Here is a 21,343-nt window from a genome sequence, read left to right as displayed (position 1 = left end):
AATGCTGCAGCGATGCAGGATGCCGTTTTCCCATTAGGTTTTATAGGATTTCATGTCACTGCTTGCAAGATATTGTAACTGAAGTCAAAACATTTAGGTCAGCATGTTCCACTACATGCTGCATATATATTATGGTAATATTAAACACATTCTTCAACAGGCTATTATTAATGTATGAATATAAACTTGTTTTCAAGTAGTTTGGGTATAGTAAACATCCAAAAGTTATAGGTGTAGAAAAAAAGAGGATGAGCAGAAGGAAGGATATCTTCATGGATATCTTCATGTTAAACATGAAAACATGTAACCGCAGTGTAAAACGTTTTTCTGCAAGCTTCTGGACTTCAATTGATGGCTTTCATTTTGCCCCTGCTTGCCATGGCTCATATTTTTCTGATGGAAGAATGAGCATTGACTTTTTTACCATAGTACCAGAACACACACAGAATACAACCTGCCGTTCTCTCACACACATATGTAAGCTCACTCCTTTGTCAAGCAATGTCGATCTCATATTTCATTATTCTAACTCCCTCTGTGGATCATTAGATGCTTTTTGACTGGCAGTGGATCCATCTTTACACTTCATGATTCTACTGCAGTTCATTTGACCTGTATGGGTTGAGTCCAAAGTCTTCTGACTGGACGCTGTTGTTAATAATAGATGGTTGAATACTTGAACCCTGCAGCGTTAAAAGTTCATACAGTAAATCACTGTGTTATTCTGTCAGTCAGGTAGCCAACAATGGTATTTGATCTCCTTACTGAATGTGTGTGTGAGTATGTGCATACTATATATCTCTTTATAGTGTATGTGTGTGTAGATGTGCATGCTTTGAGGTGAATATCGAATATACGAGAGCATCTTTCTCTGTGTTGCATGAACAAGAGCGCAGGTTGCCATACAGGTACAGCATTGGCGCTGTAAGTGTGTATGCAGATGTGTGTGAATCACTTTTGGTTTGTGTGTATTTCTGTGTGAGTACATGGTCACATTGTGGGGACTCACTGGCCAACTCGAGACAAAAAGTAGGTCCCCACAAGGTCAATTTATTTTGGGATTTTAAGACTAGATTTGAGGGTGAAGAATTCAACTTTTACTGTATTAAGTTAAGCTTCTTGTAAAGTTTTGCGGTCAGACATTTAGTGGTTTTGGTAAGTGTAACTTTATTTGTATAGAATGTGTTACAAAGTGCTTCACAAATAGGAAGAGAATAACTGTTAGTAAAGACACAGACATGAAAAACCAACGATTTAGTTGTAAGGTTTAAACATTTTTTTTTTTACTATGCCTGCAAGTCAATGCAATGTCCTCACAAGAAATACAAACAAGCATTCATGCTTACCTTCAATGGCGAAAGGCTTCCCCACTGTTAGTAGTTTGCACTCAGCGTCGATAGAGACCTCAAAATCCAAAAGGGCTTTGTCCATGATGAAGGCATCCAGCGCAGGAGGATCTGTCCTTCACCACAAACACACACACAGATTTAAGAGAAAAGCATTAATTGAAGACAACTCAACTAAAACCTTTAGGGACCTTTAAATCAGATCCCAAACTTTCTCACACACCCTACAGCCATGAAGGATTCTTGTTTTTGTTCCTATCATCCCTTTTTGTCATTTAAACACAGGATGAGATTAACTGCATTCTAATACACTGAGTAAACACATACATCATTACCTAAACCAACAGGCTCTGCTGCGGACTGATAAGCATTATACACACTGCTGAAGACTCTCCTACTCCGCTATATCGATCCTATTGACCCTAATTGACTCTTAATTCTAGTGTGCAGCCTCTGCCGCTGACGGGAGATACGTTTCAGGCTATGGAGCACAACACGCTGGATTTTAATGATATACCTACACCCAAACGAATTGTTATAATAGAAAAAGATACACATTTCCTGACACACACTCCCCAGACAGCCCAATATGTACAAATTACATGAAGATATTTGAGCACACCCATACACCAAATTCGACGGCAGACGAATAAACAGGCGTTGTAATGCATGAATTGGGAAAATAATGCACAACCACACATAGACAGCTTAATGGAGAAAATAGAGAAGGCTGATCAAATTACCGAGACTTGTTGTTATCTAGGACGTTTACTGCTAAACAAAAAGGTTGACTTTTACAAAAGTCTGTGCTGGCAAAGCAGAAACGTCTGTTTTTCTCTATCTAGGCCTGTCAAATTTGAGGTTGAAGGAAAAGAGAAAGGAACTACTTCATCTGGGATAAAAGAGGGTGGGAAGGCCTAGGGATAAAAGTGGTGGTGTGTGTGTGTGTGTGTGTGTGTGTGTGTGTGTGTGTGTGTGTGTGTGTGTGTGTGTGTGTGTGTGTGTGTGAGCATGAACAGGTAGAATACAGGCATGAAAGTGTGCAGGTTAGACTGTAGGGCAGTGTGTAGGTATATTATTCAGCGGTGGAAGAAGAACTCAGATACAAGTGAAAGTCTTGCAATTAAAATCTTAATACAAAAGTATAACCATCAAAATATACTTTAATTAACAAAAGTAAAAGTGCTCGTTCTGCGGATTGATCAATTTCAGGATAATATATATGATGTGTTTTATAACGATCATCAAAGTGTTATCAAAGCTGGTAAAGGTGCAGCTAGTTTAAAGTACTTTGTATACTGCAGGGTAGCTTGTGGATTTACTTCAGGTGGAACTAAAGTCCTATTTAAGTGTTGTTTTTATTTCATATCATTAATCCAAAGTAACTAAAGATATTTGGTAGAAGTGAAAAGTAGCACAACATTGAAATACTCAAGCAAAGAACAATTCCATTAAACTGTTATTAAACACAGTACTTGAGTAAATGTTCTTAGTTACTTTTCACCACTGATATTATTGCATTTCTTCCTCTGAGACTATACGTGTGTGTAGCTGTATATGTGGCATTTTGTCTCTCCAGGCTTTTGAGATATGTCTCCTCTAAGGCTTGAGCTCAGTATTGGGGTCGGTAGTTCTGCCAACACAGTATTTCATTCTATCACTCGGGCCCTCTGCACTGCTGTGACTTTTCTCCACTCCTGCTTTGCCTCGCACGCAAACAAACGCCGCCTTCATCTTCCCTGTACTCATCCTCTTTCTCTGAACAAGCGCTTTTATATCTTCCTACTTGTATCACATAGTCAGCACATGCAGTATCTCAGCATCTCTGCGGGTGCTCTGTGGCGCTGCATTGTGTCTGAGAGGCGAATGTGGTTATAGCTGTGAGTGTGCGTTTCTGTGTGTGGTACAGAATATCTGTGTGTGTCGGAACAAAGGATAAGCCAGGATAATACACATTTCTGTTAGCATGTCTGAATTACAGTGGTAACATGTTATTTATTACATTTAAAACGTTCCTTACGCAAATACATAATTAAAAGTAAGTTAATAATATAACATATGCAAGCACTGAAGTTTTTTCAATGGTATTTATAGTTTTGATGTTGCAGTTAAGAATTAAAATACTCCTCCATTGTTAGTTTAATGTTTTCTATACCAGTTCATATGACCCATGTGTGTGTAATAGAAGTGATTAAAGCTAGTTATTAAAGGTCCCATGTCATGGCCATTCATATTTCCATTGTTGAGGTCTACTAGAATAGATTTAAATTGTGCAATTTTCCAAACTCACATTGGTTTCTCATACAGCGTCTCTGTATAGTATGTGTATTCACTCTCTGTCCTAAACGGCTTGTTGGAGCTCATTTCTTTAACTACCAGGTTCTATATGTGCTGCTCATCCCTCTCTGCAAAAACCACTGGAGTATAGATGAATCCATGAGATGCTGCATCAATAACATGAACACGAGTACCATATAATTGAGCTTTTGGAGTAGCCTGAATATGTGCAAGATACATTTTTTGCTGCTCTTTTCTTCCATTACTGGTGATCACATGAAGAGAAAAGCATTAGAGGCATTAGAGTTCAGGCAGCCAGACACCAAAGTGGGTTAGTCATCAGATCCTGAGGTTACTAATACACATGTCTTCCATTACAATCAGAAACATGAATGATAGAAGTTTTGAGTATACAGGGAGCTGAAATATTAGGTTGCATGTTCAAAGTTCTGACAAGCAGCAGTGTACACAGCTCCAATTCCTAAATATATGGCGAACAGTAGTGGCAAGGATCCAAAAAACTGCAGACACAGATACAAATCTTCTAATTTATGGTGGGCAACAACAAACACGTCTCAGCTAGAGGCCATCTTCAGCGATGATAGACCTGCAGACCAGCAAGTTATATACAGAGGTTAGGTTCAGACAACCATCAGGAGAGAAATATAATTGCATAAAAGGACCCATCCGTGAATGAACGGACACAGCCTCTCCTAATGAAGGAGGTGTGACTGCGTTAGTCTGAAACAACAGTCACAGGCTGAGGAGTAATATATGTAGAGGAAACTTCTGTGTAGCTATGCAGTGGGAGTCACCGACTCAGGAAGGAGACACGGGAAGAGCAGTAGCTTTGATGTCAAACACATGATGGTTTATTTGGAGTTAACGGCCGGAGGATTCACATCACAAGTCCAAGAGTCAGAGGTTCTGACTTCACGGTAGAGTTGCCACGTCAATTCTGGAGAGCCTCTCTCTTGCCAGCCCATCTAACTGGTTTCGCAGAGAGTAAACAACATATTTGAGGAGATAGCCTAAACAGTGTGGGAACACTGAGCTACTTGCCTCGGACACCTATGACCTCGAAGATTTCACCTTGGAGTCCACAAATACAGAGAAGGAAGTGTCCCAGTGTACCCACAACACAGACCATCTGTGACCCAGTATTGACCGGTCACAGAATGGGAACAATAACATTATTGGCTAAGCCGCCTGTGTCCTTAAAGAAGGTAAACAGACATCAAGGTTTGTCCTGTATGTCACATCTTGGCGTCTATGACAATTATTTCCATAACAATATATACAACTGAATGCACAACACTGGACCCACATGGCAAGAGCTTTACCCAACAGATACATCAATTATATTATGTAATACCGAAAATAAACCTTTATTACATATGAACTTGAGGAGCAAAAAGTAATACAATTTGTTAAAGCTTGAAACTTTTCAAAATGCACTAATACTAATAATAGAGGGCTCAAAGTGCTATTAGTCGCCATTATAATATATGTTTTCAGAGATGTATGCATGAACTGGAAACCTTGAGCACTTCCTAGACACAGAGCACTCATTAGTCCATTTCAGACAGTTTTAAGCATGGAATAATTGCATTGCTGTTATTCCTCAATAAATGTCAGACTTAATATCAATGTATTTAGATCATTTTCTGTATTATGTACAAGGTTGATTACATTCATCCGTATTTTCAAACATTTATCTGCATGGTCTGTCTCTTGTAATATTGTTCCAGTCTGGGACATTCAGTTTTTATTAAGGACACTTCCAGGCTGAAACATGATTTTTATGCCCACAATAAATAAGAAGACTTTATCTGTGAGCGCTGTTGTCTTGTAATAAATTCCAAGTAAACATCATTTGCAAAAAAATAATCAGAATCAAGATAAGACTTTCATTACATCCACAACAGGAATACTGTGCATGTGACCTAACTCAAATGAACTGGTTAGAAAGGACAGAGTGCTCATTTTCAGGTCCATATTTGTATTTTGTAATCTGTGACAGGTCTTCATGCTTTAATGTTCAAAAAGCTATTTATTTTTCTCATACTGCTGTGCTGCAGCACCTCTTTTCACCCTCTGTCTGAAACCAGAGCCCAGTCTGCTCTGATTGGTTAGCTGGCCGGCTCTGTTGTGATTGGGCAACCGCTTAATAATAATAATAATAAATTATATTTCTATAGCGCTTTTCTTGAACCCAAAGACGCTTTACATTTGGGAGGGAGGGTAGACAAACAAAACAAAACAAAATTAGAGATGTGAGATTGAATTGAACAATTAGAGCTTAGAGATGTCCCGCCCCTAAGCCTATCACGTACAATGTGTTGGAGCACTAGGGAGGGAACAAACTACAGTTAAACTTAAGTCTTGACCCAACTTGAATTACCTTTGAAACATGCAGGGTTAATACTTTTTCTTTTCTCCACTGCCTTTGATAAACCCTAACTAGAAATACTGAACAACCTTCTATTTATTTGTCTGTTTTTATCTTTTGAAATGTTTCAATCCCTTAAATGTGTGTTTTGCTTGGAATTCAATGTTTAATGCATTATGTTAAAAAACTGCTTTAGTGAATAATTGTGTTATATAATTAAACAGCCTCGTCTAATACTTTCATCTTCTCACAATCCCCATTCGACACGGTTTCATCCATTCATTTTATCCCTGGCCCTCATCTCTACATTCAACACTTTTAATAAACAAAAATGTTTACCCTTCAATTGGGAGGACATTTTCAAAAGTAATTTATTTTATTCATTGGCTTTCATCTCACTGACAACATTTGGAAGTGTCTATGGATGAGAAAAAGCTTACTAATGCAGGGTGTTAACACATGCAGCTCACAAAGTGATGACTTGTGATGCTATCTCTGTCAGATGCAAAAGCAAACAGCGTGTTCTCTATAATAAGAAATCATCAACCGATGGGTTTGACACAACATCACTGCAGGTGGGAAAATATCAAAGAGGAAAAACAACTCTGCAACACAAATTACACTGAGCTGCTGAGAGACATTGCATTGATGTTAGATAGAAATGTCAGTATGTCCATAGACAGGCTTCCTGACCTGGAAATAGGAGAACCCAGACATTTGAACTGATGATGTTGTCGGGTATCATTTTTGATTTAGTACACTGACGTCACATTTGATCAGCATGTGCTTGTAGAAGTTTTGATTGAAATATCCGATCAAAATCTGATTGAAGGATGTCAAAATATTGACGCAGATCACATGCACGAATCCAAGGTGTTCCTTATTCACTGTCTATGGATGACCTCCAGTTGACATCATGTTAGCATTATATTCACTAGTAAAGGAAAATACCTTTTTAATATAATGGAGGATTTTCTGTTCTGTATTTAAATGAAGTCTTGTCTGTAAATCTGCCCTGTTTGTTCTTGTTGTCAGGAACACAATTGTTATGCAGGGTGCGCATGAAAGTAAGTGCAGAGTCAACCACAGAAAACAGATGTAATCGTGACTGGATTTGTTTTGGGTTTACATTTGACTTATTTTTGTGCATTGTGTTCATGTCTACGTTTGTGTCTTACTTCAGCATGTGTACACCTTCGGGGGTGGTGGGCTGGTTGAAGCGTCTCATGTAGTCGTGCATCTCCGGAAAGCTCTTCTTCATGTAATCCTCAGCGCTGCTCTCCCTCACCGTCCCGAAACGGAAGCCCATGGACGGATGGTGCAGCTGAGGAAATGAAACAGGAAGACATGGACGGACAAAAGGTGAAGATTGTGATAAAAACAGAAAAGGAGAAAGGATATGGAGCTCATATAACAACCCTGAACTCCCTACAGGGTTTAGGGATACGGAAAGTGATAATCCTCCACAAATAATTCCACTCATACTCATTAGACCGTCCTTGTGTGAGATTAGCTTGTGTGTTTGTGTAGCTGGGGGTCTATCTGTGTGTGTGTGTGTGTGGGGGGGGGGGTGCTGACATGCAATGCATTTGCAAGTTGTGTGTCCTTGTTTGCAGTCTGACCTTGTCGTCATGAATTCCTGACACCTGCTCGAAGGTCTTCTCCCCGACCATGACCGCGGCTAGGTTAGCGGTGTAGCTGGACAGCACCAGCAAACAGAAGATGGCCCAGAGGTTCATCAGGAAGCGCCCCGTCCAGCATTTAGGAGTCTGTAGAGTGGAGAAGCATACCAAGAGAGAATCTAATGTTTGTGTTCAAATCAAAATGTATTATAACCCAATATCACACTGTACAAAGCAAACAAAAGCAAAGACAAAAACAAAACGTCATAGCATTACAATTATAAAAACATTATACAAGATTTTACCTCATCATCAGTATTGCCATGGGATAAAAGCATGTGACTGAAGTGATGCTAAAGATGAGCCGAAACTAGGTGATTCAGTTTTTAACAAATTATTATAATCATTTCACAGATCAGAGAAGAGAAAAATAGCAGATCTTGATGACACATTAATCTAAAAATACCAAAGTGTAACACAGAAAATGTCAAAATGCCAGGAAACAACATAAGAACTGAGATAAGAGAGGTTCAATTGATTACAAATACAACTGTGTGGGAAAAGATGCCCCCCTCTCATTCTCGTTCCCCTCAAAACTGAACCCAAATAAGAGTCATCAAGTCAATCAAAACAGGAGCTAATGCAAGTGTGACTGTTTTGGAGGCACATCAGAAATATCTTTCCATGAAATTGCCTGCCTGGGGGAAAGGATCTACCTGAACAGTGTGATCATTTATTTATTCCACCAATTAAAATCCACTTAAGTGAGGAAAAGAGATGAATTTCTAGTGTTTCAAAGGTACAGAATTAATGAGACATTAATTATACAAACAAGGTTGTAACCCATTATTACGAGGGTGTTGGGTATGTTTTCAACTTTCTGTATAATTAGTCGAGAAAGGGAGGATGGCATTCACGATATGCTAAACGTCTTCAGTGACATTGTTGTACCACATTATTGTGTACCTAGGGAAATTGAAGATTCCTTTTTTGCGCTACAGTACTTGATCAGGCTAGACAAAAACAGGCTTCTAATTTAGGGCTTGTCATTTTTAATTATGCATGCTGAATCAACAACCCCAGATTAGTTTGAAAGGGGTCTTACTTGCTGACTATATTCTGTACGGGTTAGGGTTAGGGTTATGATATCATCCTTAAAGGACCAGTATGTAGGAGTATTTGGGGGCTTCATTGGAAAATGGGAATGTAACTTTCATAACTGTGTGTTCACGTGTGTATTATTCCTTGAAAATAATAGTCATTGTGTTCTTTTAGCATAGAATTTGCCCTTCATATCTACATAGTGTAGGCAGCAGGTTTTCACAGAGCTATGTTACAGAGCAGTGTAGCCCAGAATGGACACACCAAACATTGGCTCTAAAATAGGCTTTTATGTTACCCAAATGCCAACATATTTTTCTGACAAGCTTGGAAAGGGACGGGTGAGGCAAGTCCTACACACTGCTCCTTAAAATATTGAGACTAAAGCTGTTTAAAAAAGAAAAAGCTAAGATCAGACTGTTAATCCAGTCTTGCTAAATCAGGTTTTGCAGCTTAGCTTACATATGTATTTCATATTTCCACACAGTTTAAGTGTTTTATCTTAACGTTTAAAGAGACCAAATTTCAAGGACCAACACTACCTCAAGTGTTTGGCAAATAGAGCAATTTCTGCTAACACAGTTCAAGGTTTCTGTAATGTTTAACAAGACGAAGCTGCTTCATCCGCCTCTGCTAGTATCCAGGACCAGCTTCCAAACAATGAGCAAATACTGTGAGTCTTAAGCCGTTCAAATAAATCAATTACAAATAATGATATGCTCCATGGCCTTGTGTCACGACCTCTATTTCCACCTAGCCAACAGCCCCTCCCCCCTATGTGTCTAATTGTAGGAGAGTAGACAGGTGTGTCAGAGTTGGGCAACCTGCTGCCACTCATCATGATTAGCCCTGCCATAAACACCCAGGTAATACTCTGTGCATGCAGTCAGTCACGCTCCAGACTCTTTTGTTTCTCGCTACTGTTCTGTCAAAATTTGCATATATTTAATATCTGTCTTCCCTTTGTCTGTGACGGTACAATAGGAGTAAGCTAGTGGTTGGACAACATGCGTACGACTGCTACATGTTAAGAGAAACACTCCATTCATCGCTATTGATTGTGTGCCTTTTGTTAGACCAAAATAGTTTTCCGTTTGCTTTGACTTTGAACACTACAGGTGTCTCCTCGGAAATACGTTATTGTGAGCAGTATAGCAAATGATTTACTTGCCCTCCCCTCTTAAATAAACATGACTCTTTGGCTCTGTCCCAGCACAAAGAGGTTCAGTGTGCTGCTCAAGGGCATTCAAACAGGTCACACTCCTACTAATAGGCATAACCTGTTAATTGACACATTGCCAGTTTGCCAGGATCAAACCTGTGACCTTTCAATTATGGGAAGGTCTCCCTAATAACTTGGCTTCTGTTTCAAGTCATATGCACTGCGTCTTTAGGGACAACGTGTGATTAAATACATTTTATAATGGTGTGCATCCTTACTTAGCGGAGCCGGGATAGACGGGAATAATTTAAGCAAAAGATGTTTGAGATATTTATCAGAATGTGCTGCATGAACATTTAGACAGCAAGTATTTATCATAATGGTGGATATGTTGGCACTGTATATGGCTGTTTATAAAACAAAGAATGCAGAGGACAGTTTTCCATCGGCGTGGTGGTCGGCGGTGTGACACCATCAGTCAAACATGACAGGTTTCTGAAGATTGCTGTTACCGCAAGGGTACATTTAATCTCCTAACGTATTCATGCTAAACAAATGGCAAGAAAGTACAGTTTTTTTAATCTTTAAAAGGCAATACATCGTTTTTCATCTTGCTACATTTTTTAAATTGACAGATTTGCCTAACTCGAGTTCCATTTGTCTTCGTCGGTCACTTTTTCTCTCTCATTTCTCTCGAATTCAGCCTGGCTCTCTATCATAACAACCCAATGCCCTCTCCCTTACATCATCCTCTGTCCGCCCACCTCCATGTCACCCTCATTCTGAAGCTTCTCCCTGCTTGCCCACTTACCCTTTCAACCCTGTCTTACAATTCTCTGTCCACATCCTTAATGTTTTCTTTTTGAAGCCCATTTCCCAATTTGCACTCTCACCTTTCCTCTTCTCGTTGGCCCTCTTCCCCCTGCCTTCTTGTTTTCAACTTTCTGACTACTTTGGGGAGTTAACCTCTACTCGCTCACGCATTTCTCACCTTCATCCATCCCCATCATCCCTGCCATAACTCCTTCAATCTTTGTCGGTCCACTTACCCTTTCCCCTCTCCCTCTCTGTATGTGCATTATCCTCCCTGCACCTCTCTACTTCATCACTGCCTACCTTCTTAACCCCTCCCCTATCAATCTTTTCCCCTCCCTGGCCATTTCTATCGTCTTCCCCTATCACTTCCTCTTTCCACTCACTGTTTGTGTACTCTTAATAATAATGCCCCCCTCCACTCCTTTCCCTGCAGTTTCTATTCCCATAATGCCTATTTATCACACAAAGGAAAGCTACTGTACCTTGGTGGCGACGGTACGTCCGAACAGAATGGCGTAGCAGAGATTGAGGGCGGAGGAGTAAGAGAAGACTCGCAGCCTGTTCCTGCCATGTGGCGTCATGCCGAAGGGGCTGTTCCACTCGTACAAGGTGAGGAAGAGCGCGGTGAGGTGCAGCGTGACAAAAATACCCACCCACATGGACCAGTGGAGGGGCCACATGAAGGCTCCGATGGGGGCTGCAGAGTCCCGGCTGCGAACCTGGAGGGTCAGAAAGAAAAAAGGACCGGCTTTTTAACTTCAAAAGTGACATGTTTTGCATTTTGTGCTACATTGTGATAATAATTGAACCTTCAGTGGCAATATCTTGTCAGTAAACTCTTCTTGAACACTCGTAGGCATACTTAAGTTTCAAAAACAAGTGCATACATTGTTTTAACTTTGGGCTATTCATCATTTCGTATTCTCAGGTTATATTATGCATTGCCGTTTGTCAGCCACAGAGGGAGAGGTTAACAAATCAAAGAATAACTGCAGCATGTTGGAGGATTCTGCAAAGACGGCTTCTCAAAATCCCTCTCAGACTCATTAGACACTCTTAAAAGTGCCTTTCATTTTGAACTTTCATAATTGTCCACTGAAACTGTAACAACCTAATTATTCAAAACTAATGATCCCGTGTTCCTCCCCAGAAGACTGTGTGAGCCGGGCATTAGGGGGAAATTAAGCACTTAGAGACCACATCGTCCAATCATACAGAAATTGTCAGCCAGAGAGAGCGATATATTGACAAATCAAAGTAATGGGAAGACTGCCGCGCTGCCACTGACTTACAGTGCAGTATGTTTTAAGGATAAAGCCCATGTCTTCTACAATCATTACAAGGACCCTATTATGCAGATTTTCAGGTGTATTTTTTGTTGTGCCTCGACTGTGACGTGTCTCCATGCTTTAATGTTCAAAAAGCTCTTTATTTTTCTCATACTGCCTGTGCTGCAGCACCTCTTTTCACCCTCTGTCTGAAACCAGAGCCCAGTCTGCCCTGATTGGTCAACTACTTGCCCCTTAGTCTATAACGTACAATGTGTTAGAGCGCTAGCCAATAGAAGCGCGATAGTGATATGGTGATGTCACTATGTTATGGGAGTAAACAAAGGGGTCCAATCGAGGTGTTTGGCAGGAGGGGGGATTGTGTGGGAGATACACTTTGGGAATTTTAGCCTTTGCAGACCATTTACATGCACAAAGTTCTATATAACACACTACCTGAAAAGGAAATCCCCCAAAAACACAATAGAGCCTTTAAAAATGTAAAAGCAACAAACTAATTATGACTTCAAGTGAATGTACCAGAATGCCCAGGCTGGTGGAGTAGAAGGGCGAGGTGAAGTCGATGACTCGGCTCCTGGCTGAGTTAATGGAGAAGGAGCTGACCGCCATGTCTGCTGTTCCCCCCAGCAGGTCCCCGACGAGCCCCGTCCAGCGCCCCGCCCCGCCCACTGCTCCGTACTTCCCGTCTCCCACAATATAAAGGTCAAAGGTGAAACCCATGTCCTCTGCCAGTTTCTCCAACAGGTCAATGCAGTAACCGTAGCAGCACTTCCTCAGGTCCTCCGGTAGGTCTGACAGAAAAGACACGATAATAATCTGATATGTCTGTTTAGAGGTGGAAGAAGTACTCATATTTTAAGTAGAGTAGGAATACTAATCTGTAAAAAATACTCAGTTACAAGTATACATCACAATTCAGTTAAAGCAAAGAAGTACTGGCATCAAAATATACTGAAGTACCAAAAGTACCTGTGAAACCTAATGGCCCATTTCAGAATAATAGAAATGAAATTACTGGATTATAATAATGGATGCATTATCAGTCTCATCACAGCTGGTAAATGTGGAGCTAATTGTAATTAATGTATACACTGCTGCTGAATATGTTAACCTATAATTATGTATCAATGTTTATTTATTACATGATATATATTTCGTATTAGGCAATAATCTGAAAGTAACCAAGTGGTCAAATGAATGTAGTGAATTCAAAAGCACAATATTGTCTTCTCAAATATAGAAGAGTACATTATAAACTGCATGAAATAAAAATACTCAGTTAAAGTACAAGTACCTTAACATTGTACTTAAGAACAGTATTTGAGAATTACTGCTGATTGTTGATTATCGCTCATGTAAAATTAGTTTTTAACACACACACTAAATCACTCTTAAACTGGGCTAGGAGAAGATGTACAGAATGTACAACAACCTTTGAACTACGTATATATAAAAAAAAGAGTTGGCAAGATAGAGAGGCTGTAAAATATAAATATATATATAATTAAACTTTATGCCATTTACATTTTTCTGGCAGATCTTTTTTGCAAACTCAGACAATCAAAATTCAGCAGTTTGCCAATTACTCTTGAAACTTGGCATAGAGGTCTGTCATTTTGTGAATTCCTATGTCATCCTCAATAGAACCTTTATTAGCCAACTTCCATTTGCCGATTAAAAAAAAATGCCTTATACTTTACGGTTTACTTATACGGTAGACTGCCTGTTTGCACTGCCAATACTCAGAGATATAGAACCTTGTATTTCTTTGACACGATGGTGTTCATCACTTATTTATAAAATGCCTTTAATCCTAGAAATTAAGCTGTAGCGGCAGAGCTGAGCCTTGACATTGCACCTCGTATATTTTTGAGCCGGACTGACCAGCCATGATCCCTTATTGATTTTTCTTTAAAAAATCCACTTCAATCTTGAGTAGGAACAGTACAGAATTTCACAGCGATGTATCAATGAGATCTAAGCAGAGAGATCTAACAGTTTACATTAGAGAAGATTCAGGTTTTCATAAATTATAACTGGTGCCTCATACCTCAAGCTGAAATATGTTTTGGACAGGTATTACAGGAGGTTTCAGCATTACTTCAACACTAAGGTATTTTAAGGATAAATACATGGCACAGCAAAACTCACCTGCTCCCTCCCAGTCTGTGATGGTGGCGTTGGGGTTGTGCAGCTGGGTGAAGAGGTTCTGGATAAGGTCGGACCGGTTGGTTCTGGGGTCCAGGCAGAGCTGACCCGCTGGACACAACCCGTCCTCGTCCACCTCCCGCGTGAAGACAAACGGGTGTTCCACCAGCGTCACCACCCTCAGACGGTGACCCGCGACCGATTCTCCCGGCCTCCAGCGACCCCCAGCGCTACTGTCCCCCTGGCCGTCCCCTCCCCTCACCCCGGCTCCGAGGCCTTGGCCCTGGCTGCTCCCGAACCCTCCCACCAGTCCCAGAATCCCCCCTTCCAGCTCCAGTCTGCCCCGGGTCCAATGGCCTACTGTCACCCAGGCCGGCTGACCGAGCACGCCCCTCTTCAGGCTCCACACGTGGAACAGCTGCGAGGAGAGGACCCTGGAGAGGCCAGGATCCACCTGGATGAGACCCGTGGCCCCGGTGAAGGAAGTGTTGGAGAGAAACCTCAAGGGACAGAGAGAAAAACCGACACTAAGCAAGAGACAACAAAGATCCATGTTGTTTTATTAGGAAATACAGGCTGCAGTCGCACACAATGCTCAGTGGTGGAATGTTACTTACCTACGTATTTCCATTTAATGCTACATACTTCTACTCCACTGAATTTCGGAGGCACATATTTTACTTTTAACTCCACCACATTAATTTAACCTTCATAGGCGTTAGCTACTTTTTACATACAAAACCCATGCTGATGTGATTTGAATCTGTAATGTAATGTACTAATGTACCCAATATTTTAAAAAAGTATCTAAAACTGGATCCCTGTTGACATTACAACACTATACTACATGTATAATACTGTGAATACAGCCATTCTGCATTGAGTACTTTTACTTTTGATACTTCAAGTACATTTCGGCAATAATAATTCTGTACTACTATAGGAATAACTAAGTTTACGTGTATTTAAAAACCATAGTATTTCTACTTTTACTCAAGTAAAGGATCTTCCTCTATCACTGACGACACTTAACTATCAGGGCGGAAAAATAAACACTCAAATCTGGGGGAGAGGCTGGGGAAATGTTACAAATGATGTTACAGATGGATCATGATCTGGTTATGGAGCTTTCGCCTGGTCTCAGATGGGTAATTGCATCTCACAGAAAGTCATAATTAAAAGTTAATGTAGTGCAGTGAGGATCCGCTCCTATCTGCCAGTCCATACAGGCAGTCATTGCCATTCGTCTCACTCGCCCGGTGGCCCCACATTGGACCTCACAGCGGAATAAATTAGTAAGAGCAATTCCCGTTTGCACATAAAACTGCTCTGGCCTCTTGAACCGTGCTGGGATTGTTAGCTCGCGTCTTAGCATTTGATCATACGGACATCTCCAGGCGATGTCGTCTCGACGTGAATCCCTTCAAGCACTGTTTGATCATGTCTTGATTAGTAGGGGATTGTCAGGAGGTCATTGTGTATCAGATGTTTAAATGTTAAAGGAGTTGTACGGGAGTTGATCCGTGCACAGACTGTTGATTATGTCTGGGTCACGGAAAGAAATGGCAAGTTTTCCTTCTTGTTAATAGAAAAGCCGTAGCCCTTTCTCCAAGCAGGAACATAGATTTTTGTTTTATTCACACTTTTCTTTTTCTCCCTCTTTCATGCCCAAGTTATATGTTGAATTGATGAGACGTATTGAGCAAGGGAACTTTTCCCATCAAATATGGGATATGTGAGGGAAAATAAAAAGACTTCATCGATCATAAGGATCATTAACTTCACCTCCAAGCATAGGCTGGACTAAAGCATGCCTGCACCAAATGTAAAACATGTAAAAGTATGTGCAATTTTGAGTATTCTACTCATGCTTTTGATCATTACCCTTTTTCTTTACATTGTGATTTACTTCAACAGCCCAGTATCAATTTCCAAACCCATTCAATGCACCATAATTCTAAAGAGCTGATTAAAAAATGCCTCTGATTTGAAAGTCATCCCGTTTGCACGCTAACTTATGTTTCCTCATCAGCAGCTCCGTCTGTCTCTGTGACCATAAAGCGGAAGTGCTAGCCTTGCCTTGAGCTGAAATCACTCATGGTAATAGCGTGGCTGAATCATCATATCCCATAGACAGCAGATTCATCAAGCCAACCCACTCCAGACTCATATACTAGACCGTAATGGCTGCGGCTGGCGACAAAAAAATTAACCATAGCCTTCACTTTACATCTCTTATGTGAGCAGAGAAGTGCCAAGCCCCCTTCTCTTGCAATTTGTCACATTTTTGGATTCATGCCCGGAGATAAGAGTTTGAGATAGGAGTGCTAGATAATACAGACATCAGAGCAGGGGTGTGGAAAGTACGGCACACTTTCATGAAGCGCCGCCTGTTAGTCACGGGGTTTTGTTGTGGTGCATCGGGCCAGAGGCTGCATCTAAAGAATGAAGCGGTCTGATAAGTCAGCCAAGTGGTGTCAGAGAGGGATGGTTTCCTCTCACCAACACCTGGCCCCGGCTCACACACACACTCAGGAAGTAAATGTCAACAGAGTGGCCGGTAAACGATGACTCTATAAGAGAGTCCCCGGCATGTGTCTCACTCCCGTATCACTACATCTCCTTCACTTGGAGGAAAGTTTACTCTGTCTGCCGGGGATGATAGGAAGCTTGCTTGTTTCAATGCTTTTAATCTCTTCGAGGGAGATGGAATCAGCGCTGGCAGATGTGTCGAGTGAGATGGCACTGACTGGCAGATCTCACTCTGATAATAAACTATCCCCCGTCCATTTCCAACCATCGTCTCCTCCCTCACATCCTTTCCCACACAAGTTTCTTTTTCCTTTTCTTTGACTTTATTGCTATTTTCCGTTTGCTGTTTCCTTCTTCCCTTGTCTTTCATCCATCTGTTTGTCTTTGACTACTTTCTCTCTTTTTGGGAATAGGCCCCTAGGGATGTTTGTATTCTGGACATTCGGAAGAACTACATCAAAAGTGGATAGTTTCTCATATTTTTACTGTGGCTCGATCCCCTATGTCCACCGCTTTGATTCAGTACCATTGTGCAGCTTTTGCTCGCGCTCACACCTTCCTCTCATCCTTATATCTCCAGACATCCTCTTTCCCTCCCTGCCTTCATCGCTCCGTCCCTACGGCATTGAGCTGTTAATTGCCTTTTCCTTGTGGAAGTCTCTCATTTCCTTTGTCAGAGCTCTCCTGAGCAAAAGCATGTCAGGCTGTTGCAGTGTTGGGATAAGGATCGGGCAGTACACTGGAGGAGGTGGACTCTAACTGGACCCGTATGAATAATGCGATAGAACGACCTTTTTTATCAGTCTTTCACAGGCCAGAAACAAAGGTCACTAAATTGGGGAGGACTCTTTAATAAATGGTCTATTCTGTGGCTCGTACTAATTGGCCGACAACAGTGTCCTGAGGAAGTTTGAGTGAATTTAAAAGCATGACTTTTTGTGTTCTTTATTGTATAGCCACACTTACTGCTCTGTAAGGCCGTACTTAGGCGTAGTAATGTTTTTGCTAACATCGGTATTCTTAAACGCTCATGAAGACAATGTTAGATACTGATATTTAGCAGGTATATTATATTCACCTTGGATAATCTCTTGGATTAGTAAATTAGCGTGCAAACATTTTCTGATTGGCCCCAACCATAAAGATGCACTTCAATGAAGATCATTAAGTAAGATCAGAGCCTTCTCTGTGGCAGCCCCGAAGCTCTGGAACTCACTCCCCCAAGACCTCCGTGAGTCTGAGTCCCTCACCCTGTTCCAGTCCCGCCTCAAAACCCACCTCTTCAACTCTTTATCTATAAAGCCCCCCCCCCTCTTAATCAACTTCCTCCTGACTGCTTTTCTGTTGTGTTTTGTTTCTTTTTGGCTTTGTCTCTGTTTTTTTGTTTTGTTTGTATACCCCCCCTCCCAAATGTAAAGCGTCTTTGGGTCCAGAAAAGCGCTATATAAAATTAATATATTATTATTATTATTAAGTTCAATCTGAATTTATTTGGTCAAAACCAGTTATTTTGATAAATGTTTTCTTTTGTCAGATGATGCCACTACATTGAAAGTCAAGGGATAACAAATCTTAATACCATTCACCCAGTGTTGCTCTTGAATATCAAATGTCATGGCAATTCTGTCAATAGCTATCAAGACATTTTACCAACACATTTTAAAGGTCATCCTAAGGTTAATGCGCGACAGGAAAAGTCAGCGGATTACCAAATAGTAAGCTTCAACCTCTAGGGACCATTAATGTCCTTCCAATTAAAAAACAATCCATCCAAGAGCTTTTAAAATGTTTTTATCTGCACCAACTGATCAGACATTGCTATCCATTAGGCTGTGCTTTGCTAGCATGGCCAAAATTGGGCAATTTAATCACATTAAAGCTAATCAAGATGTGTAAACTTGGATAATAAATGTCCGATAATATTGCTTTGTAACCACATTCCACTTATTTCCGCCTCTAGCCCTCCATGCCAAATTGTCTTGGCATCCCAGAGCTCAAGTTAACTGCAGACGGAGGAAAGGCTGTGAGAACCCAGCTTGTGATTATGTGGGTGGTGTTGATGATCACTCTCAGCTGGCAGGCACTGTATGTGTCTTCAATATTTGCTGTGAGCCCAGCTCATACCACAAATCCTTCTCTTACCGGATCCACATGACCACAAAAGTCGGATACATGCTGTTTTATCCTTTGCACAGCGATAAAATATCAATGTCAACCTGCAGAAGAGATATACTCGACTCCGGAGTGAGTCTATGGCATTTGGCTCCTGTGCTGCACTCAATATCAGCCACATGGAGGGGTTGTAATGTATGCAAGTGGGTTTCCCCCCCCCATTTTTACTATGCACACATGTCAGGATTAAGTCATTTCTGTTCTAAGTGACAATATTTATGGTTTAATAGGTATTTCAATGTGTTTTTTTACTGTGCGTGTGTAAGCGTTATTACAAAACACACCTTGACAGAACCCTTTTAAAAGCTGCAGGAATTGAAGCAGCAGAGGAACGAAGAGAAACAGACAAAACTCCCTGATGCCACTCTTTGGATCTGTATGCCATAAAGACCTCCTCCCCACAACGAGGATGACAGCGCTATTCAGAAAGAGCCGCCCCCGTGGAGCAGAGGACAGACAAGGGCAGCATCCAGAGCATGCAGTACCACAAGTAGAGCCAGCAGCTCCTCACACAAAGGCCAATGTGTCAGTCAGGAAGCTAACGAGCTTAAAGAAAACGTAGTGTTGTGACTCGATGAATTTAATTGTAGTTTGTCAGTGTCTTCCATCTATCATTCGGTGGTTTAACTGTGTACACTTTTGGAAATAGCTAAGCATTTTTACGTGACCAGGAGGTATTGAAGAAAAACTGTTTGGCCTAGTTGCTGGAGGGGTTATAGAGAGTAATTGTGGTCTAATCCCGATCAGGCCACTACCAAGTCTATGTGGCTTAAAGCTATGTATTTCATTTTTGGAAGAGGAATACGTTTTTTCTAACATCCACAAATCTCTCCCTGCTGCAGGGTACTACTCTGAAGCGGACATCCCTCCCGATCTTTAGAGAAGTGCCACAAAACTAATATTGGTCTGTTTTAAGGGGGCCTATTTTGCTCGTCAGATTTATATGTTGTGCCTCTCCTGTGACATGTCTCCATGCTTCAATGTTCAAAAAGCTCTTTATTTTTCTCATACTGCCTGTGCTGCAGCACCTCTTTTCACCCTCTGTCAGAGCCCAGTCTGCTCTGATTGGTTAGCTGGCCGGCTCTGTTGTGATTCGTCACACACTACAAGAAAGGGCAGACATCATAAAGCATTGAAGGGCCCTCTTTATCTTAAAGGTGGGGTAGGTAATTTTGGAGAAACCAGCTCGAGTGCGCTAGAATTTGAAAATACACAACCGGAACAAATCTGCCACTTCCTTACAGAGCCCCTCCTCCAACACACACGAACGCGCACATGACCAATGAGGGCACGAGATAAGTTTGTGCACAGATGGAAGGCTGACAGGCAGGTAGGCCATCCAGTTACTTTAGCCGGGCCGGCTCAGATGATTGGTCGTGCTTTTTACAGTTCTACAGCTTCCACAGATGACATTTTTTAATGGATTTATTGTCAAAGCACTTAAGATATTCATTGCTATCGGGATGTTAAGAGCATTCCATGAAATATAACAAAAAGAGTATCTCGAGACGGTTTCTCAAACTTACCTACCCCACCTTTAAGTACACAGTTACTACATTTAAAATGTAGGTTTTATAAAAGCAAATGTACATACTAAAAGTGGGGAAGTAAGGACTGTTGATTATACAGGGACAACACTAATTACATTTTGAGTATTTACCTCCATTGCAGATGGGTGGAGGTTAATATTTCACAGACACATGCTACATAATTCAAAGGAGTCTAGCTAACCTGAGCTGTCTCTCCTTCACGGGTCCAGCCAGAATAATGGCAAGTGACCAGACTGTCACTGAGTGAGCACAAAGACCTGTAACCTCAGCACTTAGTACATCACTGTGTGATTCGAATCATGACAAGAGTAATGTGCATAGTCATGTAGTAACATAGGGAGTGCTTGAGTCATAAATTGCACTGAGCAAAGGCTCATATGTCAGTCAGGACAGAAGAAAATTAAGAACACTAATGTAGGGCGAACAGAACACTCAAGTCAGAAAAATAAATACAATGTAACTTATTTATGCTCATACATTATATACCCATATACAGAGATGGCAAAAGTAAACACATCCTTTACTCAAGTAGAAGTACAGATACTCGTGTTAAAAAATGCTCTGGTAAAAGTAGAAGTACTGACTAAACTTCTTTACTCAAGTAAAAGTAAAGAAGTATGGGCTTTGAAATGTATTTAAGTAAAAAGTACCCATAACGACCAGCTGTTTTAAAGATTACCTGACCTCCCTTTATATTAATAGAACAATAATGTCATTGTTAGCTAATGAATGCTTCCATGCTGAACAACGGCAACATGACAACGTTTTCATTGGTCTCTCTTCTTTAGAGAAGACCAGGAAATGATGGATACACGGATCGTGTTCAAATCAATAGGCACGCAATGACTCTAAATAATAATGATCACGCACCAAACACACATTCAGACTAAAGGAACCAGCCTGTTTGGAAAATGTAAGAAGTAGAAAGTTCAGGTA

At 40.9% G+C, this 21,343-nt stretch overlaps 1 protein-coding gene across 2 annotated transcripts in view; it reads right to left on the bottom strand.

Annotated features, from left to right (window-relative positions):
• The window catches only part of LOC117558923 (glutamate receptor ionotropic, NMDA 3B-like), an 86,733-nt gene that overhangs the window by 20,324 nt on the left and 45,066 nt on the right, over positions 1 to 21,343 (bottom strand). For both annotated transcript variants that reach the window (XM_034235477.1, XM_034235478.1), the window contains exons 3-8: positions 14,157 to 14,653; positions 12,525 to 12,796; positions 11,199 to 11,435; positions 7,638 to 7,784; positions 7,194 to 7,339; positions 1,347 to 1,462 (exon numbers count right to left, since the gene is read on the bottom strand). In XM_034235477.1, the coding sequence (XP_034091368.1) occupies positions 1,347 to 1,462; positions 7,194 to 7,339; positions 7,638 to 7,784; positions 11,199 to 11,435; positions 12,525 to 12,796; positions 14,157 to 14,653 (1,415 nt within the window). The remainder of the gene's footprint in view (positions 1 to 1,346; positions 1,463 to 7,193; positions 7,340 to 7,637; positions 7,785 to 11,198; positions 11,436 to 12,524; positions 12,797 to 14,156; positions 14,654 to 21,343) is intronic.

The sequence above is a fragment of the Gymnodraco acuticeps genome, unplaced genomic scaffold (genome assembly GCF_902827175.1).
Source record: "Gymnodraco acuticeps unplaced genomic scaffold, fGymAcu1.1, whole genome shotgun sequence".
Lineage (NCBI taxonomy): Eukaryota > Metazoa > Chordata > Actinopteri > Perciformes > Bathydraconidae > Gymnodraco > Gymnodraco acuticeps.
The sequence above is the reverse complement of the archived record's forward strand: the minus strand, read 5'-3'. Positions and strand labels throughout refer to the sequence as shown.